At 33.4% G+C, this 24,577-nt stretch overlaps 3 protein-coding genes across 7 annotated transcripts in view; 2 read left to right on the plus strand and 1 right to left on the minus strand.

The window, feature by feature from the left end:
* Positions 1 to 10,921, minus strand: part of LOC148611952 (GTPase-activating protein and VPS9 domain-containing protein 1-like) — a 40,494-nt gene extending 29,573 nt beyond the window's left edge. For 2 of the 4 annotated variants that reach the window (XM_088592989.1, XM_088592985.1), the window contains exons 1-2: positions 10,827 to 10,903; positions 2,595 to 3,747 (exon numbers count right to left, since the gene is read on the minus strand). In XM_088592989.1, coding sequence (XP_088449115.1) covers positions 2,595 to 3,707 — 1,113 coding nt within the window. In that variant the 5' untranslated portion in view covers positions 3,708 to 3,747; positions 10,827 to 10,903. Of the gene's footprint in view, positions 1 to 2,594; positions 3,748 to 6,978; positions 7,094 to 10,826 lie in introns of those variants that run through there. The other 2 variants (XM_088592986.1, XM_088592988.1) reach the window with 2 other exon arrangements.
* Positions 10,922 to 12,237: 1,316 nt separating this feature from the next.
* Positions 12,238 to 19,942, plus strand: LOC148611953 (uncharacterized). Its single transcript, XM_088592990.1, has 5 exons — positions 12,238 to 12,355; positions 12,638 to 12,678; positions 13,567 to 13,685; positions 15,302 to 15,469; positions 19,745 to 19,942. The coding sequence occupies exons 1-5, from the start codon at positions 12,353 to 12,355 to the stop codon at positions 19,858 to 19,860; spliced, it is 447 nt and encodes a 148-aa protein (XP_088449116.1). The 5' UTR covers positions 12,238 to 12,352; the 3' UTR covers positions 19,861 to 19,942.
* A 1,207-nt stretch (positions 19,943 to 21,149) lies between these two features.
* LOC148611954 (uncharacterized) lies at positions 21,150 to 24,495 on the plus strand. Of its 2 annotated transcripts, none has more exons than XM_088592992.1 (5): positions 21,150 to 21,282; positions 21,913 to 21,959; positions 23,011 to 23,156; positions 23,710 to 23,877; positions 24,403 to 24,495. In XM_088592992.1, the coding sequence occupies exons 1-5, from the start codon at positions 21,274 to 21,276 to the stop codon at positions 24,462 to 24,464; spliced, it is 432 nt and encodes a 143-aa protein (XP_088449118.1). In that variant the 5' UTR covers positions 21,150 to 21,273; the 3' UTR covers positions 24,465 to 24,495. The 2 variants fall into 2 exon arrangements, with proteins under 2 accessions (XP_088449118.1, XP_088449117.1); XM_088592991.1 differs by lacking the exon at positions 21,150 to 21,282 and adding an exon at positions 21,357 to 21,484.
* The last annotated feature ends 82 nt before the right edge of the window (positions 24,496 to 24,577 follow it).

The raw sequence follows: 24,577 nt of genomic DNA on the forward strand, positions 1-24,577 counted from the left end.
TTAACGTGCCAGGAACGTGGTATCTTTCCCAACACGGTGCACCACTATGGTTTGCGGTCAGGTTTTCCGTATTATAGCCTGACAACCCCAGCATGCAACACGCCAGGGGTACCCCATTCCACCACCTGGGGCACACATCCCAGTTGCTCTGTGGGCAGAGCGCCTAGCCCCCGGCTAGGTTTCTGAGCACTATTTAGTCGCCTTATACGACAAGCTTAGCGCTGCTGCAGGCCTATTCTTTTAACACCCGGACCTGCACGGGGCTATCATTTTGGTAAATTGAGCTATATTTTCATTGGAAAGCACTTAAAATGAACATTTCAAGGGCAGATAACTCTGTCAAAGCCCTCAATTTTCTGAAAGATGTAAATTCTTGCCAAAATACATAACTGACAGTCCAAATACTATTAGCTATAGGGAAATAATGAATTGTGAAGATAAATTTACTATAATAGGCCTTGCCAAATTTATTAATATAGTGATGTCTTTATTCAAATGGTATTACCTTCCTGTTGTGTTCATTCATTATGTTCAACATTGTTCATAATTGTATATATGTTTATTTTGTACTACTATGCTCCATGTGGAGCCTCTTAGTGAAATAAAAAAGTTTAAAATTCCATTGAAAAAATTCTGAGCAAATCCAGTGATGCACAGATCAAATGGTCTTTTCAAATAGAGAAAGCATCTTTGAGTGAAATTAAACTGTCAGATCAGTGGGGTTTTGACATGCACGTTACTGATTTTACCCATTTTGCCTGATTCTTACAAGTACTTACACTTAAAATAAACATGTAAGCCTGTCTAAAATTATGCAGAGGGTTCTTCTTTACCTACATATATTTAAGCTTAATCTTAGGCAGCCTAGATGTATTTAACAATGTTTATCTCAAATTTCTACATATATTGTAAGATAATTTTAACTGATTATAGTATAAAATGATGTAAAAAATTTCATACAATGTTTATATAGTACAGTACAGAAAGAGACATACTGTGACTGATCGCCGACATAATAGTACACCACTCTGAGAGTGGTAGTCAATAACATTAGCATTTCTTAAGATTTCTTACAAATTCTTTTTGGAAGTTGTTGGGCATAACCTTAGTCAAAATTTTAAGAAAAATTAGGAAGTACAACTGTATCAATTTGGATAAAAAATTTGTGGGTTTCCACCAACAGAGTGGTGTACCACCATGTCAGTGATCATTCATGATATGTCTCTTTCTGTACAATAGTAAAATTAAACTAAAATTACATTTAACCCAACTTTCTTTTGTAAAAAATACTTATTCAGTATTCCAAAATGCATTCTGCCAAAAACAAGATACATGTATTATTTGAAGCTGGAATTACTTTGGACCATAGAACATGACAAAAAAATAATTTGTAAAACTAACCCTTATTTAAAGGGGGTAGTCATGTCTTCATAGCTAAAGGGTAGGGTTAGTCCAATAACATAATGCAAGGAAAACTAACTAACCTCCGTAGTTATGACGACCAGACTAACTCCCTTAGTAGGGGTTAGTTTTATAAATATTTTCTTTTCTTATTTTCTTACATCCAAAATAATACCAAATTCAAATAATATCTTGTTCAAAATATTTTTGTGCAAAAAAAACAGTATGCATGAATCACTATTTGTCTACTTTTGCACGAATCTTAGTGGAACTATACAAAAATGTACTTCAACAGTTAATGAAACAATTAACATACACAAACTACATGTCTACATGTCCCGGCAAAGATGTTATAATTTATATATTTCCTACAGAACAAGGCATGTTGGTCAATAATAAAGGACTATTTAATTTGTTTAACTTTTTGTGTTTTAAAAGTACATTATGTGGTAATTATCAATTAACTGTGGCTAACCTTTTCCTTCTTGCATTTAAGACTGTTACATGTTATCTGCAGTTATTTAACTGTAACGAAATTTATAACTAATCCATCTATTAGAAGCTATGAAAATTGCAATGAAATTTGGATGGTCAGAATGAATGACAGACAGACAAGGCAGTTCCAATAAACCACTTATTGAGTGGGGATATATACATGTACATTGTAATATTGTGAAAAGACAAAAAATGAAATGTTTCCCAAGGTGCATCGTGATAGGACCGTAAAAGTTGCAACTTCTAACATTGAACAGTTTAGACAAGTATGGAAACAATGTTTGAAGTTGACACAGCTCGTATTTTGGATTGTGGCTAAATGTTTGACAAGATTCTAGAACTTTAAAAGTTGAAGTTAGACATACATGTAAGAAACTAGCACTAGCACCCTGGCAATCAAAGTTACATTGGTTGGCTAATTGAAAAATGAAGGTTAATTTTCTAAAATTAACATCTGATACATGTAGATTGATCCCAGTCTGCTCTTTGTTTGGCTTTTAATTCCAAAACAGTTGAGGCCAAAAAAAACACAAAAACAATACCAGCCTCTTTTTTTGTCCTTAAGATCCTTCCTGAAAAAATATTTATGATCAAGTGTCTACAGACAACTACAACAAGGCAAGGACAAGAGCACCATATCATTATATGGCAGAAAATCTATAAAAGTTCAACAAGAAGTGTCAGTTAGTGATTTTTACCTTTTCAAATCTTTCATACAAGTCTTTTTCTTTAGAATCTTCTTCCCACTGGGACACTGCCAACACCTGTATAATCTGAGCTATCTGCATTAAGTTATGTCTAGCTATGTGACTGATATGTATGTCTGAAGTTATACCATAAGGTTCTGGATCACAAATTGCTGGACAAACAAACAAAGTGAAAACTAAGTCTACACATATTACACGTATCTTGTCAATGTCTAGTTTACCCGTCTTCAATAAAATATGGTAGACCTGGGATATCAACCACCCCAGGGCTGGAGGAAAACAGTGCATATTGTTTTTTAATGCCACAATGAATCTATTGGTTAATATCACAAGTTTATCTACAATGAACTTCCTGTACTCTTGACATTTTTCCTGGTATTGTTGTGTTCCCTCGGCTCCAAAACGTTTAAGTCGTTCAGCTGAAGGGAATCTTACTAAAGCTTTACTAGAGTCAATATCGTAGAACCATTCGTCCTCCATCATCAATTTCATCACAGCTTCATGTAGGGCTGCTGTAAGAAACAAGCGTGCAGAAAACAAACAGTCAAATAATTGCAGAAACATCAGTCGGAAACCACACGTCCCTTTCCTGATTATACGCCTTGGATCATCAGTGTCTGTTAATTGTAGTTCTGCTAATGACTTTAGCATCTGCAATGCTAGGTGCTCATCCTCTGGTAGTATCACATTTCCAAATATAGCAGACACTACTGTTTTTAGTACATCTTGTGAATTTTCTGCACCCGACTTTTCCCCATTTTCCATACAGTTAGCCAAATAAACAGGATTGTCCCGTAAAAACTTGAGGAATTCTCCATACTTGGTATCCTGATACCCTAAGTATTTGTATCCATCAACAAAACTAGTCCATTCTAAATGATTGTTGGTACTACAAACATCTTTGGGTGATATATTGGAAGCAAATAGCAACTTGTACATACATGATCGCTGTTGTCGGGCAATCCATGACTGATGGAAGAGATCGTCAGAAGATTTTCGAACATCCTCAAACGTTTTGTGTATATTTAATCTCTGAGCACTAACAAAAAGACTCTCCTGCTTTAAATGGTGGGCTAATTCCACCAGATCTGATGGCAAAGTCATTGTTACTAAGTTTTGTTATGATTTCTTACATCTTGAATGCCTGAAGAAAAAAAAAAGTTTAATGTACACAGTAAAGTATTAGTTTTTTTCACAAATAGTTTATAATTCTTCAGGTAGAATTACAATGTATGAACCAGCTGGTTGCCAAAAAATTTCAATGGACCTCATCTATGCTTTTTTCAAGATAATTTTTGGCCACAACCAAATAGTCCATGCTATCATAGACCCTTCAGGATCATGAACTTTTTGCTAAATACATGTAGCTACATTTTATATAAAACTCCCAAGACTTCAGTCTGTTGACATTCACCTTAGACCACGTCAATCAATTTCCTACAATGTAATGTAAACTTCAACTAAGAAGAGCCAATGCATTAACAGACTTCTCTTTACAGTTACCTTAAAATCCTTGTAATAGGTGGATCTACATTGTATATTGTTTATATGACCAACATACAATGTATATTTGTTGTACAAAATCATATCAAAATATTTTTGTAGCATTTTCAATGAATGAGTGAATGGTCAATATTTCTCAAGATTTACAATGTATATCAATGGGTCATGAAATATGAGCATTGGAAGGTTCACCGAATACTAAAATGATGTGCATTTACAATGGTCAGAATCTCAGAAGCATGTTGTTCCCTTACTCCTTAAGAAACCTGACAATGCACATATATGCACATCTTCATATACATGCACATCTAAATTTACAAGAAAATTCATTTATAAAAGATACATGTATCTGCACATTTTATGATTAATCTTAACATAATAAACAAACTTATCATTAAATGATCACTGATGTAAGATAGCCTTTAATCAACAAAACCTGACCTTCATAAAATCAATATTGTCAGATACAATGTATCAATCTAGTTTTCATCCAAATTAAAAGGTAGATCGATAAAGCCACTGAAGGTAATAGCCCCATCATCGATGTACAAGATTTAATATCTAAGATACAGAGCATTAAATGATCTCTTCTTAAAATAGAAAGATCGAACAACAACAACCTTTGTGTCATTCCAAGTGGTTTAAAAAAAACAACAAAGACATTTGATAAGGACAAAGTACAAGTACATGTATCAAAAAATAAATTGACCAAGACCTATATTTGTCAGTGACATTATTAGCTCTTTTTCAAAACTACTTCATGGTGGGACCATCTCCTGTTACTTGAGGAAAGTATGAGTCAATTTTTTTTAATCGGGAAATTTTGAATTTCTACTTGTAGTTAAAACTATCAATATTTATAGAGGATAACAAGAAAAAGACATGTCATAAACCGGTGTAATTGTGAACAAAAACATATTATCCAGCTCTTTAACTACATTTATCAACAGAGAAATACTGTAAACCTACTAATTTTCACGGTTGCTAATTTTCACAGATTCTGTTAAGTAAATATATTCACGGGTATCAATTTTCGCAATATAAAATTAACGATTAGCATTATACAGTATTAAAAATCTGTTTTTTTTTGTCTTCTTCCATCCAACGCAAAAATAGCAAAAAATAAGTACTGGTACACTGCAAAAATTACATGTAGTATGTTTACAATAACTGATCTTATTCGGGTTTATTTTTTCCCATTCTTTAAGTAAACTGGGATACTTTCATTACATTGGAGGTAATTTAAGGCAAATGATATCAATAGTAAAGAAGAATAACAGAGTACACCTAACTTGTTTAATATTCTTTCTCATAAAAAAAGTCATGATAAATACTGGTAAAAAAATCTGGTTATAACATTTTTATTGCCTCCATTAAGAGATAATTATAACACTACATCCATGTACATTATAATCAAATGCTACAAAAGATGATACAGAATCACAGCTGTCACTATCAGATCATTTTCCATTGAGGAAAGTATCATTATGTGCTCTCTTTTATTCCTTATTTGAATGATATAAAAATATTCATAACAATACATGTACACTTATTTTAGCAAGCTTAAACTTTATCCCTGACATTTAGTGCATTATTATGAACCTTATACATGTACATGTACACTGCATAACAGAACAATGTGTGATCTCTTTATCTGAAAGAGTAATCAAAGGAACCAAGGTTCTAGCGGAAATCAAAAAAAAAGTAATCCAGGGACTACGACCAAACATAGAAAACAGACATACACGACAAAGAACATCAAGTAACTAAAATAATGCATACAAAGTAACAAAAACAAATGAGGAATGGACAATCACAAGTCACTCCTCATAATCAAAAAACAAAATACAAGTAAACTTTAGCAGTTCAATAAAAAAACCAAAAACATTACAAAATTTCTGTATGCTGTAAACATTTCAAGGAGTAACCGCTCATCAGCAGCATTAGAATCAAATATGTAGGAAGTTCAAGATTCCAAAATAAATTATACTCAAATAAAAGAAATCAATAAGCCAAATCCAATTAAAGTCTTAATTAATTCTGTACACATGAGGACTAATGTGCAATCATAGAATGTGCTTTACTATACATGTCACAAAGCACGCTATTGCAATATATGTATTTTTGACCTATTCACAAGACATGATCACTTCCTGCATCTACAATACATTTCTTCTGTAATACTATATGTATTATAAACAAAAACATTTTTCAATGATTAACCTATAAATATTTCCTCACAATATTCTAAAATTTGACTTCCTCTTATGTAAAACATGTTTTGTATATCCCCAATCAGGATGTCAGTATACATGTCAAAGATGCTGTAATCAGTACAATAAACTGGGGCTTCAAGTAATTGCCAAAAGGAAAAAAATGCTCAAAATTTTAGGGAAAAATCAAAATTTTATGGAGAGAAAAAAAGATATTTTGAAAGTCGTGTGTATCACAGCAAAGTAACAGAAATCACATGGGTCCTGGGATGAAGCTTAAGATGTAGGACTGGCCACAGTTTAGACAGTCTCGCCAACTCTGAAATCATCATAGCATTATTGTAATGTTCCCAACAAACCGGTTTTAGAGGACAAAGGCACCCTGCCCAGTGATCGAATTTAAGGGGAAATACTTGCTAAATGCAAGTTGAAATTTCATTTTGCTAGTAGAAATTTTTTCCACTTGCTAAAATTTGCCATTGGAATTCTATTTAGTAATATAGGTAAATAACCCCAAAAAAAATAAATTTAGCGAGTGTAAATTTTCAGTACTTGCTAAATTAAGCTTAGTGGAAAAAATCTGAAATTCAATCCCTGCTGCCATTCTTTAAATGCTTCATAAGCCCTACCCTTTTTCTATTAATTTTTCCTAAATATACCTTTATGCTTGCTAGATGTGCTTTCAAAGTCACCTCCAAATGCTACACAGTAGAGCGTCCTTTTTCACATTGTACCTGGATCACCCTGTCCATTTCAAAAGCTGCAGGAAACACTGAATTAGTTGAATTCACATTTTGTTAACACACTACATGTACATTGTACAAGTGTATTCTTTTTGATAGTATCTTGGCATCTATACATACATGTACATGAACATGTATGTATTCATATTCACCATATCCATTATCCAAATATGTGATAACATTTAGAGAGGTCTACCACTTTCATCATTACACCAAAAGAAATCAAATATTCTATGGCACTACATTCACAAGTTTGAAATATCTCTAAAATTGAATTTGATTATTTACTTGACACAGCCAGTTTCTGACAAAGAATGCATAATGTAATATTTTTTTTTATTTGTTAGTCCAAATCTTAATACTGTCCATGATTCAATATTGTAAAAAAAAATCAAACAATTTTGTCATGTTTTGAACTCAGATTTAGACCAACCTGAAAAAATGCTTCAAATGGTGCAGCTTTATACAACCACAAAGGTTGACCGCTATACAGTTTGGCATTCAAACTTTATACAGCTTTGAATTTGGAATTTGGAATCACATTGGGATAAGAGTCATTTGACACAGGATAAGAGTTTACCCAGAATCAAAGTGGCCCCTTTTGGTCCATTATTCCTAAATACAATATAACTAGTCACAACCTCAAATTTATCCCAACCTTGCTTTAAGAATATAGCCCCTGTGGTGCAATTTAAAAAAAAGATCAATTCCCTTTTACCCAAGTTAACATCCAGAAATAAGGAAAATGCTTGTTTCTGGCCTCTTTGAGTCCCCTAATTTTGAATTGGACCATGGAATAACCCCAAAATCAATCCCAGTCTGACCACTTTAGTATATAATATGGTGGAACTTCTCAACAAATTCAGCAATAACTGCTTTAACTGGAGTAATACCAGTACTTAAGTTCTATGAAATGCTTGTTGTATAAGTCCCCTTTCTAGCCCATAATTCCAAAAAATTTTGGGCAATACCCCCTTCCAAAACAAAACAAAAAAAACAACATTCAGACCTTCCTTTTGATGTTTGGAACATTGTTATAAAATTTTATTAAGATAAAAAACAAACTAATATTCAAGTTATTGTGTGCAAAAACCAAGTGTTTACAGTGTCATACCTTTATACAAATACATGTAGTACCAAATAAAATGGACTAAAATTAGCATATCAACAGAATAGAAAGAATTAATTTTGTTGAAATCTAAGCACAAAATGCACTTAAAGTTACTTGATCTCAATGTGGGTCATTTGAAAAGAGGGCAATTTCACAAAATTTTGAAAACTAATTCATTGGAAAATTTAGCTTATGAATTATTCCCTAGAATTTTTGTCCTTTTTTTTTGGTTAAAGGAGACATGACACAAACATTATCAATTTATTAATGTCAATAATTATAAAAATATAGTACATTTAGTTACAAGTGTAACAAACATTTTCTCATCAGATTAGTGCTAAGATAAAGTTAGAATTATTTATTAGTGTTTTCATCATGACCTAATTAATGCATAAATGAAAATCCTAAGTAACGCTCAATTAATATATATTAAAATGCTAATCTAAAAAAAATTATAGCTTGTATTATGATGCAGAGTAGTCCACTGATCTGTGTATGGGTGCAATAATCATGTTTAGAAAGTTAGAAAACTTAAATTCTTTTTGTTTTCTGTCAGCTTTTAATTTTTGTTAGGCATAAATCCCCATGATGAAACCACAACTGTTTTGCACATTATTTTTTAGAACTTGAGGGTACATTTGTACAAATAAAATACTGACAATGTGTACTGCTCTTTCACCACTGCTGGGTTAATTAATTATTAATTAACAAGTCTAGTAGACTTAACTATGACCTAGAGAAAGTGTTAGCAGCTTCTTATATCTTTAAAGGGTTCAGTGACCTGTGATACAAATGTAAACTTGCAATTGACATGCAGGTGTATGACTCAGGGTTCTCCATGAGCTGTTTCATAATGGCAGGCCGCCATGGTTAAATTGTCATCAACCACGATTAACTTTTTCCATTCTCTGCCTTAAATAATTTTCTGCCTGAGAAACCCATCAAATACTGACTCACTACATGTATTTCTGGCAACATATTTTTTAAGGCCAGAGTAATTTATTTACATGATATTTTTTTAATGCTAAAAAAAGAAAGTTACAATAACTAGAAAAAGGTTGGGGAAGAATGCACTTATGAAATAAACATCATTCTTACAAATTCAAAAACGGTAAAATGGAAAATTGTATGCAACTGCATCAGCAAAAATTGTGCTGTAAAATTTTCCACCACGGTTAAAATTTTTATCCATGGAAAACCTTGATGATTTTGACAATAGTTGATATATAATTGAATTTCTTTTGTCTGACAGAATTTGAAATTAAATATTGAGTTTGACATAATACAAAGTACACAATAGGTGACCCTAGGTGAGTTTAAGGGAGCTTTTCTGGTAATTTTAGGTCAAAAAGATTTATGACACAAGGAAGCTTCAGCACAAGACCCTTATAGGTAATCAAATAAAATCATCCAAAACCAATAAAAATAAACAGGTTCATATTAAATTTATTGACAAATCCTCTATACTTGTACACTTGCCAGGAGTTACATTCTGTAAAATATTGTGAAATCAATATTTTCATTTAAGATTGAGACTGGACGAATTCAAAATCTTAGAATGTGAATTTCATTTACTTTACTGTATGCAGAAAATGTAAAAAGTTCAATCTTACACATCAGAATGTGTATCCAGAAGGACCAAAAACCCCAAAAAGTTATGATTTACATGTAGCTCATTTTTTAACTTCCATGCATAAAATATAAACATTTTAATTTTAATTAAACTTGTTCTAAAAGGGTAACGTCATGAGTCATATGGTATTAAATGTGATACATATGCACATGGAAGTATATTTTTGGACAAGTGTCACCACCAAATTCACTGCTATAATTAAAGTACAATTCTAACATATGGGAAGCATAGTCAGGTTTCAGCTCTCAATTTATTATTTAATTATGAAAAATTAACAAGAAAATTTCATTAACATGATAACTTCACTGCCTGGCTGGTCATGCTAAGTCAAATTCATGTCCATCATATATAATTACTAATATTTTTTAAAAAATAGTTACAATCAAAATGTAATAATGAAAGTACATTGTACATGTACTGTACCTCTATTTAAACTGTTTTTGTAGCTAGGAAAATGGCATGTCTATATAAAAATATGAGTCAGAGAGTCTCAGTATTAACTTTGGAAGGGCTTTGAAACCACAATGCCTTTCCTTTTTCCTGTGGTCCTTGCATGTAGGTAAAGGGGAGGGTTGGGGTAACACTTTGCCAAAAGGCCTCTCAAGTACTTCACTGAATATGTAAAAAACTAGTCCGAATTTCCTCTGACCTGGCAACCCTCCTCTTTTTTATTTGGATATTGATATGTCGGGTTGCAGGGTCAGAGAAAATTCGGACTAGTAAAAATCAAAAGAATTAATTGAACTAATTTTATAAATGGTCCTTTTATCTACCTATGAACAGGATCAATATATATTCAAGTTATCAACTTGATATGTAAAAATAAAATCTGACCATTCAATTAACGTGCACGTGAATCATAGAACAGTTGTGTTCAACAAATCACTCCCACTACACCAAAAACACGTAACACTTCACTAATTACCAGATATTTGGTGTTTGTGATGCTTTTCTATTAATCTATCAACGCCAAATCATTCTGTCAAAATGTGAGACCAAGCAAATCAACAATTTACTCACTGACAATGTTTCAGCATGACATAAAACAATATTATCGAGCTTCTGCAACAGAAGTCACCCTTACCTTTCTTATTTACAGTCAACTACGCATGAACGGAAGTATAAGAAGGGGAATAAGTCATTCTTATTTTTACTATGTTTCCTCCACTCTGTAGGAGAACCGATTTTGCAGTAAATGATGATTCAATTAAAATTACAAGGTCTAATACTCATTCCTGTCTAGTGTCACTGTTTGTGGGCGTATTTCCTCGTGAGAGCTAAAATAGTTAACTATCTAAAGAGCAATATATTGACTACAATATTGACCAAGATTCAGATGAGTGGTGCATTAAATTTGTTTTGCTATTCATTAAATAGCCAGAAAACCACACTTTAATAAATTTGAAATGTTTCTTTTGTTGATGTTGATGATGAGGACAATTTCAAGCACAATGTATAGCAATGTGCGTATAACACTAACTAGCAAAGTCATGCTTAGCAATAATTCTAAATTATTAAACGAAGTACACCTTCAAAATAAAGAGGGCCAAAGAGGCTGCATGAGCATAGTAGGTTATACAATAAACGAAGCACATTTCTGTTGAATTTATTACCGGTGCACCTGATCCATGCTCCCATGTTTTAGAGGAGTCCGAGTTGCTCATTTGCTTTTGTTACTTTGTATGTATGATCTTAGTTACTTTTTGTTCTTTGTTGTGTATGTCTGTTTTCCATGTCTGGTCTTTGTCCCTGAATTACATTCTTTTGATTACCGCTATAACCTTGGTTCCCTTGATAACTCTTTCAAAATAAAGAGGGCCAAAGAGGCTGCATGAGCATAGTAGGTCATACAATAAACGAAGCACATTTCTGTTGAATTTAATACAAAGTCCCAGATTTATTTGATTGAAAAATAACAGACACCTTGAAAATATAATATCAATATGCAAAAACAACAATTTGGCTTTGGTAACAGTTCGGAAGTTTTACAGGTCTAGACCATCATCCTTTAATTCATGTACTTTCAACCGAATAAATTAATCTGCATGTACATTGATAATGCCAGAAGAAATAACGTAATCAACAAATACTACATGGATTTAGAATATTATATTTCATGTCCAATTTGTAATACAATTTTGCGAAATAGTAAAAAAAAACCATAATAATCACTCATTTCCGACAATTTCTCCGAATCTCAAACTCAACCCATCATATAAGTACATAAGCCCATTTTCATTTTCGTAGACTAAAAAAAATGTTTTAGTCTACGAAAATGAGCTCAATGGCAATGGGCTTTCGTATATAAGTTATCTAGTTTCATATGGTTTTTGGGACTTTAAATTGTTTTTTTTTTGGGGGGGGTGGGGGGTGCGCGTAGAGTAAACCAAGTATAAAACAATGGGAACTACTTGAAGCATGCATGTATAAAGATTGACGTGCAAGTCTAGCTGATAACATCAGGACTCTATGACATAATTTGGGGTCTCAAAAGATAACCTCGCACATACTTATACATCGAGCATTCCAGATATAAGACGTATTTAATGGTGAGATTTTTTTTCTTTAATTTAATTGCAATTTTTTTACAAGTGCCGAACACCTTCCGATTCAAAAACTAACATAATTATAACGAGAACAGGTATGGTGTATATTTCAAAGAGACAAAAACCTCACTGGGATGAAAATGTTAGCCATTGGTTTTCAATGAACAACGAGGAAATTCACAGGGCAGGCTGAATTAGCTTAGTTTTTTTCTTTAAAGGAAAGACAAGTAAACCTTAAATTGTATCCTTTACTTCAATCATAATTTTTGATATTTTTTTTCACAGATGAAGCTGACAATTCTGTTAATTTTTCTCGTATCAGACGTGTAAGTAACAAATAACACCTCTGAGCCGGTAATAATTAAACGAATAATACGCTCGCGCCCTTCGGTTCGATGTTGAAAGTCTAATACTTGGAAAAAAATCGAAAACAACGAAAAAAACGAAAGTGATCTTTCTTCAATGAAGACTTACATTGAATCAAAATGTCACAATATGTGGGAAAAATGATGAGTTTTTGTAGGATGTGTAGAAAGACGGACTGGCGGGCGAGCGACTAAATTAGGTCTGCTCCTTGCATACACAATATAAAATTTCAGGAGCGGATCCAGACACTTTGAAAAGGAGGGGTGCCAGCCGGGGTTCCTCAGACAAAGGGGTGCTAGTACATTATTTGCCAATTTTATCAATTTTACACATGAAAATGACAATTTTTCTAACAAAAAGGGTGTCCAACCCCTTGCACCCCTTCTGGATCCGCCACAGAACTTTGTTAAACTCTTTCTGCAATTGTCAATAACTTACCCTTATTATATCTACTAAGCGTATATTTCAATCATGTTTGTATATTTTTACAATTGAGTCGATGATCGCCCTAAATTGGCAAAACGTTCCTCTTCACGCCTGTTTGAATAAATATGTATAGACAATTGAACACACGGAAAAAAAAGCTACAGTACTTGTTCGGTCTTGGCTTTGGATATCAAAAAAATAAATGAAAATTGCTAAAATAAATTGTGTTCGAATTGATGATTTAAAGCAACTAAAATAGTGCTGATTTCATATTAAAATGGAGATATTTATATTCGTGCACTACACGTTGTCTTCGTCCTACGGACCAACGCATTAGTTACTGTTACATGTAATATTGAAAAAAAAATTATACCATTCACTGAGAGGTTATTCATCTATGCATATTGCAGTTTGTTCTCTAGAATTTCAGATTCCGAACCACAGAGAGAAGTGATTTTATTTGACAAGGCCGATAAAGACCATGACGGGAGCTTGACACGGAAAGAACTGGATGCCGTTTACTTATTGTTCGACATCAATAGCTAGTATTTTTTTTAGAAAAGTTTTACAGCCCCTGAGGCAGCGTTTATATGTTGTATTCTACGACTGGTTTTTGTGCGACCGCAAAATAATGGTTATGTAATGGGTAACACCCTGTCGTTTTTTAAGTGAATTTTCGTTTATTTACGATATAACTTTAGTAAAACTTATTCGATCTTTTTGAAATGACGGAGGGCTGTACGGTTTTGGGTTTTTTTGTCAACCCCTTTTGAAAATAAGGTGCTAAAGAGGAAGGGGGGGGGTAAATATTAAATTAAAAGAAAAAATAATTAATTCGATTTTGATTATTCAGATATCAATGTGTTCCTTTTGAAATTATGTTATAACAGTTTTAACAATAACTGTTTCTGAGTTAAAGGAGTACGAACTTAAGCAACACAAAAAATAGCTTTTTAAATTTTTCGTCCGATTTTGAAATAAGGAAAAAACAATGTTTGATTCCGTATAAAAATCCCTAACTGCGTTTTTGAAGTAGAGTCAGGTTTTCGAGTAATAAGGGATCAAAGAGGGTAACACACAAAAAAAATAGATTTCTTATTAATTTGGGTACGATTTTTGAAATTTTTTTTTAAACTTTTTATGAAAATCGCTGTCTCCTTTATCTTTCGATCACATTTCAGAAACCTAATATCATTTTTAAGTAAGGAAATGTCGAAGGGGGTCACGTCCGGAAAGATCGACAACTTTTTTTTATTTTCAAATTTCAAATTCAGATACCTCTAAATATTTTTTAGTAATAAGAGGTCAAAGGGGGCCATGCATGCCCTAAAAGACAACTTTTTTAGTATTTTATTTCACTTTTAAAATTTCAAATTTTGTGCTTTATTGTGTCCAAACTAGTTGTTGTGTCCATATTGAAATGTTAGTCCCGATGCTTAACTGTGGCAAAAAAAATTGATATATGTTTCCACCCTTACCCAAGGAACAGTGTTCACATGTGGTGGTCGTATCATGCTGCACTCCGATAAGCACTTTATTAGGACATATAATTTATATTTTTTAGCAAATAGGTCGGAGGTCGATGTAATAATGCCTTGGGTACTAGATGTGTTCTTTTTAAAGATGGTATTTTTGTAGTTCACTTAAATCTCGTGTAGAATTTTGAAAAAATGAGGAATCATGGGGTCGCCTTAAGACAAGTACATGGTATCAAATACACCAACCAGTTAATGTTACACAAACATAACGCAATGGTCTAAGCCATCGTTTTTAAGATATTAGAGGGAAATTAACAAAAACAAATATTAAATGGTTCATTATTCTACAACACCTTGCCAGTTAAAGTAAAACGGTATAAAGAAACTGAAATTTTCTTTAAATTGGTGTCATACTTTAAATGTGAGTGGAATAACCGCGCATATTTTCAATCCATTTGTAAATTTGTATGTAAATATACGTATTATCTTTATGCATCTCTATATCATGCACTTTTGATTATTGAGAATAAATATATATACTTTGTTTATAGCACTCAATCATAAAAGCAACACGAGAAAAAAAGCCTTTGCCTTTGTGACTGTGCTTTTATTATGTAGAAAAGAAACGTTGTTTTTCTTTCTTATTTACAACAGTTTATCTAGTGCTATGATATTGCAGATGACAAGAACATAACTAGCACAGAGTTTTCAACTGACTGGGTGACAACATTTTCATTGGGTAATCAAAACGAGGCCAACGCTTTGTTCCTCAGTGCAGACGTTAACGACGACAACGTGATAAATGACAAAGATCTTCCGGGGATATTCACATTCTTTGATAAGGATTGTAAGAAGCGTAAATTAACAGTGACCATTGATAATATCATAGTTAACATGCAATTTTAGGGCGTAGCGACAAGTACCGCTGGCACCGTACCATATCTTTAAAAACATGTAGTCCATGGGCGTGGAGGGTCCACCGTGCACCCCCCACTCACCAACTTCATGGTGATTTTAAGGTACCTTATACCTCCCCTTACCGAATCAATTTGTCGCCAACAAATATTCGCGGATTCTTTCAGTATAAGCCTATATTTGTACTCCACTGGGTCAAATAGCCATGATTTTTATGACTCAACTGTTTGAGTGTCCAAGTCTTCCTGGAACAGCATGTTTGAACAAACTAAACACATTTAGGTATCATTATGTAGCCCAATGGCTCAGCTTTACAGTGGCCCCAAGAAAGATGCAGTAACACTTATAGGATTTTGGGGTAAAATGAAAAAATGTACCCATACCCCACCGAAAAATCGCTTAAATTGACATATTTTTACCATGTCAAAACCCCTAGAATATTAATGCTTCAGTAAAAAAAAGCTCATTCGATATTTTCTGTTTAGTATTACCACAATTAATATTTCTGGGGTTCTTTTGATGAATTTTAGTGATTTTCGTAGTAAGAATTTATCCACAAATGCAAAATGGGATTTTCGATTTTTTCCGTAAAAACTCAGATAAATTCGACTCTACAAGTTATTGCTCAATTAACACGTCTCAAATTTGATGTCATTTGATAGATAATTCAATTTTCCACTCAAATTAACCATGAAAAACTAATATTCAAGAAAGAATTTTCATCAAATGTTAAAAATATTACCCTTACCCCGTGAAAACTGTTCTCAGTATCAAATAGTTCTCATTCACAACCTATTGACACCGTAGAACTCAAATTTTAAGCATTCATAATTAACATAATGATGTTTCAAACATATCTGATCAATTCAGGCGCTTAGATTTTCCTTGTTGTTTGACAAATACTATGAAATCGAAGAGAGGGAATTTTTCAGAATTTCAGAATTTCATCTATATCCCCCGTTATTTCCATTATGGTACATTAATATAGTATCTTGGTTTCCAAATGAGCCTAAGAAATAAATATTTGAACTTTTCCAAGTCAAAATAGGTGGAAAATTGCCACCACCTACCCATGAAAAAAGTACCTCAACATTAACCCAAATGTTAATTTTTAGCATAAAATCGATGTTAAAAAAACAAGTTTAGTACTTGTGTTTTGATTATCGATGTACCGGGGTATCCATCGTACCTGTTCATTTCAGGCGCGTATTTTTCAGTTTCAATATGACAAAAATGAGTTTTTCATAAAAAGGGGAATTTTCGGAATTTCATGTTTTCTTACATTTCACCGGTAATTGGCACCTATCCAAACCCCAAGACAATGCATAATTTAACGTATTCCAGGACATGAAGTCGAAAGAATAGTACCCTATACTCACTAAACTTTCAGTGAAAACCCACAATTCGTATGTGGTAGATAAACATTTTTTTAAAAATGGTGTTGGATACATCATCGTAGTTTCTTCTTTAAAACCTTATATGTATAAAAATAACGAAAACAAATAAAGTCAAATCATGTTAAAACTGATATTTTAAACAAAAATATATAATTTACGTATTACTAAAATGCGTGATAATCTGTTTTCTTACATTTCCCTTATTTAATATTTTGTTGTCTTCGGGACAATGTAAACATATTTACTCGACAATATGATTGATACAAGAATATCTCCATAATAAATGCCAGAAAGACATTGTGTACAGTTCGTGTATGCTATAAATGGTCATTTCCTTTCACATTCGGGGCCGATTTAAGTTGGTAGGGGTACCATTCTTTCGCCCAAATGTCCTGGAATATGTTTAATTATGCATTTTGCCTTGTCTTTTGGAAAGGTAAGATGCTACATAAATGTGTTTGAATATACAAAAGCTTGTTTGAAGTAGGGTACTTGAAAAAAATGCCTATTACAGGGGAAATGGAAGAAAATATGAAATTCCGAAAATTCTGCTACTATAAAAATCTCATTATTGTCACACTGAAACTGAAAAGTACGCGCCTTTGTCATTGTATCTGAATATGCAAAATCTTGTTTGAAGTACGGTATTTTAAATAAAAAAGATTGCCAACTATAGGTGAAATGGGAGAAAATTTTAAATTCTGAAAATTCCTCTTTTTATGAAAAATGCATTATTGTCACATTGAAACTGAATAACACGCCCCTGAAATTAGAAGATATGTTGGATATATCGATAATTAAAACACAAGTACCCAACATGTCTAATTCACATCACTTGACTTGCAAAAGTTCAAATATTTATTACTTGGGCTCATTTGAAAGCTAAGAAACTATATCAATATACTTATCACACACAAGCTTGTTTAAACTACGGGATTCTGAAAAAAATGGAAATGACGGGGATATAGAAGAAATTCTGAAATTCTGAAAATTTCTTTCTTTACGATTTTACAGAAATTGTAACCCCCAAAAAGAAAATTTAAACGCCTGAATTAATAAGATATGTTTGGTGCATCATTATCTTAATTATCGGTGTCGGTATGCTGTGAATGAGGATTCTGTTTGATACTGAGACCAGTTTTATACGGGTGGGGATAGTATTTTTTTAACATTTTTTGAAAATTCTTTATGATAACTAGTTTCCGTGATTAATTTATGTAGAAAATTGAATTATCTATCGAATGATACCAAATTTGAGAAGTGTTTGTTGAGCAACAACTTGTAGAGTCGAATATATGTGACTTTTTTACGGAAAAATCGAAAATCCCATTTTTCGCTTTTTTGATAAATTCGGACTACGAAAATAGCCAATTCAAGCGATATTTCGGTGGGGTAGGGGTATATGTTTTTTTATTTTAATTTCACAACAAAACCCCAAGTGTACACAACTTTCTTGGTACAATTTTAAAGCTGAGACCTTTGGCTGCATGATGATACATATGTGTTAATTTACTTTATTTTGTAGAAAGAAGTAGTTCGAACAATCAACTTAAAAAATGGATTTTTGCCCCCAAAAAAATAGAAAATACAAAAATGCTTCAGTTTGTTTTAATTTTTTTTTTTTGGCGACAAAAAGATTCGTTTTTGTTTGTTTGTTGGGGTTTAACGTCCGAGCAGCAATATTTCAGCTATATTCAGACGATGACCATGAAATTGATGATAAAATGAACATGAAATGATGATGAAATGAAAAGGGATGGAACACAAGGACAATGGGGTCGACAAATTTTGATTGCCACTGGAAATAGGGAGAGTTGGATAGGGTAGGACAATTTAGCCTCCTGTGGCGGAGCCCTATGGTTCCTACTCCGGGAGAATACCACAGTAGAGTTCTTTAACGTGCGAGGAACGTGGCATCTTTCCCAACACAGTGCACCACTATGGTTTGCGGTCAGGTTTTCCGTATTATACCCTGACAACCCCAGCATGTAACACGCCAGGGGTACCCCATTCCACCACCTGGGGCACACATCCCAGTTGCTCTGTGGGCAGAGCGCCCTAGCCCCCGGCTAGGGTTCTGAGCACTATTTAGTCCCCTTTTACGACAAGCTTAGCGCTGCTGCAGGCCTATTCTTTTAACACCCGGACCTGCAAGGGGCTAAAAAACTATTCGTTTACGGGCAGTATAGGATACCTGAAAATCATATTATGGTAAATGAGTGTGTGGGGGTGCACGGGGGTTATCTCAGCACACGTACTAATGGTATTATACTTAGTAATGATTAAAATAAGTTATGATATATACTACATAATCTACGAAAAAAACAGACATCTTGCAGTACTCAATGTGCTGCTAAACAATAGATATGCCGCTTTTCACCAAAGAAATGAGGGCTTCAAAACATGTTCCTTTATATGTATAAAGATCTTTTTTTGAAAGCCCGTCCTGTCCCTTTGGGTCATTACGGGATAAGGCATTAATTACTTTAGCTACGATGAAAAGTGATCTGCCACTGGCACTATAATTAACTGTCCGCCAAATATAACTTTCGTTGAAATGAACTGAAAGAAACATTTCGTTTAACTGTCTACTCTAAAAAAAAAAAAAACGTAAAGTGTCACTTTTTTTGTTTTTGTTTGTGGGTTTGTTTTGTTTTGTATTTCGTTTGTTTGATTTTCATTTGTTATTTTCTTTTGTGTGTGATTATTTATTCTATTACAATTTTTGTATATGTAGAACTTTTTTTTTCAATTTCTGATCGATACAAATGTAGCTGGCACACACAAATTCAAGACTGTTTTTATTTCAGCTGATGGGCAAGTAAGCGTCAACGAATTTTTAACTGGATGGGGAGAAGTAAAGTTACAGGGACAAGTTGTTAACGTACAAATCGATAACTCAACACAGGCAACATCAACTTTTTGAGTATGACATTAATGTTGCGTGTAACATAAAAGGAAAGCCGAAATTGTCGATATGGAGTTGTGAAATAAAAAATACAAACTTGTTCGTATTCACTTACTATTTTTATCTGATCAAGGCCAATAATTCATTAAGACCATGTCATCACTATGGGTCTATCTGACGTGTTCCAAAAGACTTTCTTCTACTGTTAATGTTCACTTAAGGCGAAATAGTGTGTTAAAAATTTAGATATATGACTGAGCTCTACAAATGATCAATTTCGATATTTGTCGAATTAATTTCCTTTCCTGGTGCTCCCAAGATCTATCATATTCCAAATTTATTTGTTTAAAGACAAAAGAAACCAATAAAGAGAATACACATACATTATACTATTCTAAGCGCATTCCAAATTAAACGCAATACAAGGCCATTACAAGTTGATCCAAGTGTTGTAAGGGGTTGGCACCCCTCCTGTTTATTTGAAAATACGGTTTTCATGGATGAAATTGGCCAAAAATGGCAAATGATGTCCTAGCACCCCCTTTTTCTCAGGAAACCATGGCTGGCACGCTAACTCTCCTTTTCAACGTGTCTGGATCCATCCCTGACTGACTAACCAGTCAAACTGGATATATCAAGCTTTCAAAAGTCAATTACTCTCTAACATTTGAATGGTCGGGCCCATGCTAATAAGGCACACTGGAAAGGCATTTGGCCTTCTGTATTGTACTTTTTTTAACATTTTATTCAGTTTATGCATTACAACAGAGAAAAGTAATCATGTTGATCATGGGCGTCCACGCCGTACTTAGAGCTAGCTCCGAATGTTCCAATGTGTTATAGGCCATTTAATATTGAGTCGACTCCATGTCTACTTTCGTGAGATAGGTATGACACTCCCTTGTTAACATGTCAGAGTATGGTGGTTGACAAACACCTCATTTATTGAAATACAAAATACATCATATTTTAAACAATATTTAGAGTGTTCAAGAAGGAAAGAAAATTATGAATGATTATCTAAAGCTTGGTTGAATTTGGTTATATGGATACATTAACATGTGCATGCACTTTCCCACGACTTAAGTTGCTCGACGAGCATGTAGTATTTTTGTGTGCCCTAACAACGATGGTGGTTTTGGTTTGGAATGTCTTTTTGTTTGTTTCGTCAAGAAGGACAAGCATCATATACTGTAAAAAGGAATAATTTACAATCTTAGAATTCACAGGCATGTTCTTCACTTAAATCAAACAAAACAAATATGCAAAGTACTGAAAACCTGGAAAACCCCTATTAAGTGTGAAGAGTGCATTTATTTTATCTGCCAGACAACGGGATATGTCTACACACTGACCATGCCGAACAACTGTGACGTTCCCACAATCTGACTATCAACTTAAGTACTTCCTAAAGTGCCAAATCGGAGAAAGATGTCTGTTGTAAGTATACTGATATAAACAATAGGGTGCTGTACATCACAAATTACTTATGACCTGTTTGAAGGGTCAAACTCCTACGTCAATTCTGTTGCGATTTATTGCGAAATTCAATATGATTTTCGGTTTCCTACCGTTCGGTTTCTTTGACACTATTTCATGCGGGGAATCCTTTTCAAGTTTCAAGAAAAAAAACTTGTTGAATGTACGCAATGTTTTCATTGTTTTTTGTGATGCTTCAGATTTTAAAACATCTAGTTATTGACATGAAAGATAAACAGTCGTTCAAAATACCTCAGTTAGATAACCATTATGTGGTTTTAGAATCTTAAATACAAACTAATATTTAATTCTAGAATTCAAATTACATGTTTTTATTGCTTACTTTGAATTTCCAGTGAGGGATCCAGGGGAGAGTGTATGAGGTTAGCATTCCTCCTTTTTATTGGAAAATCTGCCATTTTCATGTTTAAAATTGGCAAAAAAATGACAAAGAATGTCCTAGCATTCATTTTTTTCTGACTGACCCCGGCTGGCACCGCACCCCTTCTATTCCCAGTGTCTGGATCCGCCCCTGATTTCTTTAATATGAAAATATAAGATATACCTAATTATTTTTTTAATGTATTGCAGGGGTACATGTTCTTCGGCGCTGTTGTATTCTGTCTGACGTTGACAAGGTAATAAATGTGCCATGTAAAGCTTCTTCATTGTTATAGTACCCCCTCTTGCGAAGGCGGTTTGTAAATGGTCGACCAAGGTAAACTTTCCTATGAAACCACTACATACTTTGGTAAAACGTTCACACATTCTTTATGATGATGATATAGTGCACCTCCTATTTTGTTCTTCCTTCTAAATGACTTTTTGGGTTTCCTGATGGATAACATTGACTTTGTGATTGGTCGACCAAAGGCATCTTCTATTCAGCAAACTCTCCAAAACCGGTGACTGGATTTTGATAGAACTTTCACAAATTCTATCACATAATGCAATTGTGCAGCTGCTATTTTGTTCTTCCGTCTAAATGACTTTTGAGGTTTTCTGTTGCATAACTTTGACTTTGTGATTGGTCGACCTAGGGACACCATCTTCTGATGAATTTGATTAAACTTCACAGATTCTGTATCATTTGATTCCATTGTGCTTCTTCTGTTTTATTTCTTTTTTGGTTTGTTTCCGTATCTCAATGAATTTTACATTCCCTATAGATATGGTTTCTCGGTTGGTGGGGTATAAACAAGTGAGCTTTGGTCACAGCAATTCTGGTTATCCCTGTCATCCTTGTGGGAATATGAAAGTTTTAACTATTTACATTAAGGTTACTCCACACTGTTCTCCAGTGTACATAATATTTCCATCATTTGTAAGTTATCTGTATGAAGTAAGCGCTTGTTTATGACTATTTAACTTCCAAAGAAGTTTTTATACATCTAGATAAAATGACAAAAGAATAAAACAATAAGACAGTTGTTTTAACTTGTTTTGTTTTTGTTTGTTTGTTTTGTTTTTGTTTTTGTTTTTGTTTTTGTTTTTTTTGTTTGTTTGGTGTGGTTGTTTTGTTTGTTAGTTTCTTTTTTTTCGGAGGGGGGGGGGCTGTTTATGTTTGTTTCTTTGTTTATGTGCTTATGCGAGTTATTCAAGTTTCATTATCTGAAATTTGCACGCTTTCCACTTTAAACTCCGAAATGTTTATTAAAATTTCGATTAAAGGCTTGTTTTGATTTGTAGAACTATCAGTCATCCTGGCAGGCCAGCATTTCAAGATAGCCCGGAAGCAAGATTGATATTTGAGGCGGCAGAGAGGAATCGAACTAACGATGGATATATTACAGCAGATGAACTGAAAGACATTGTTGCAACTTTTGATTTAAACGGTGAGTAGTACTTTATAATAGAATGGAACTCGATGTCCATTGTAGGAAATGAGGTTTTTCGTCATTTGGTGAAGCCACTGACGCTTGCGATAGTTAAGCCCTTTTATACAATTGATCAATTGATCATAGTTTGTTGTAGTATGATGGTTTCCTCATTGTTCATTGAAGACTCATGGGTGGCTTTGAACTGATATTTTTCATCCCAGTGGGGTTGTTGCCTCTTCGACTTATTCACCATATCCATCTTTGTTATATTTGCCAAAAACAAAAAAACAAAAAAAAACGACTAAACTGTTTAACTCGAGCGATTCTCTCGTGAAATTTGTTACATACTCAACTTGGTATCAATTTATACAATTTTACAAATCTTTTATCCAGTCTCCTCTGAGTTGAATTCGAGTTGGACATAAAGCTGATACTTTCTTACTCTTTCTGTTGCTATGTTTTACTGATTGTACACTGTAGTCTGTTGCATTGACAGGTATATTGTTTTATTTTCTGTTAATTCGTTTTGTCGAACCTTACAATATTTGTCCCTGTTATATGCTTTAAGACGATGGGGAAATCGAAAAAGACGAATTTATATACATCTGGAAGGACCGACAACTCGGAGACTTACTAGTGGCGGGTAATTTCTATCATCACTTGGATACTGACCAAGATGGTGTTGTCACGGAGGTTCCCGACATGTTCCGGGTGTTCTACTATTTTGACAATGACCGTGAGTGTTATATGTTTAAAGAAAGTACAATCGCGGATATACAGTTTTACTGTGCAAATATATCTTATCTTGCTGAAAATTATAAATATGATCTAAGTGTGAGATATTTTTTGAGAACGTTCCTGAGATGTCGTTGTAACTGGATGCCCAGTGTATTTACTAAATACTTAATGTCATGTTCAATACCAGTTTTAATATCGCCTCTTGGATGATATAAAATTTTGTAAAGCTGTTATATTTGCCACATGATTAAAAAACCGAATTCATCCGATCGTGAAAAGTTTTCTTTTTGTTTGCAAGAGGGATAGAAACAAATAACTCCAAACTTTAGGCATAGATTTGTTTCCATGCACAACGACGTCTTTTATGCGAGTTTTTATAAATTAATGAAAATGAGTCTATATACATGAATTTACTTGTTTGCTTCTTACGTTTCCTGTTTCCTGTCTCATGTCACTTTTCGTGGTAAAGATTTTTTTATTGTTTTTTTTTTATTTTTCCACTAAAACATCTTTTTTATTGCAGATGACGGTAGAATAAGTCAGATGGAGTTTGTTATCGTATGGATTAGTATGGGCCTCTCGTGAGGTGCTGTTGTGTAATAAAAACTAAATTGGATACAGGTTCAATCTTTTTTGTGTGTGTGTGTGTATTTTAATTTAATATAAAATATTAGGTCACTTTCAATTAAGATATTTAA

The sequence above is a fragment of the Perna viridis genome, chromosome 7, assembly GCF_037379345.1.
Source record: "Perna viridis isolate PV_CMFRI_1.1 ecotype Kerala chromosome 7, ASM3737934v1, whole genome shotgun sequence".
NCBI classification, from domain to species: Eukaryota; Metazoa; Mollusca; class Bivalvia; order Mytilida; family Mytilidae; genus Perna; species Perna viridis.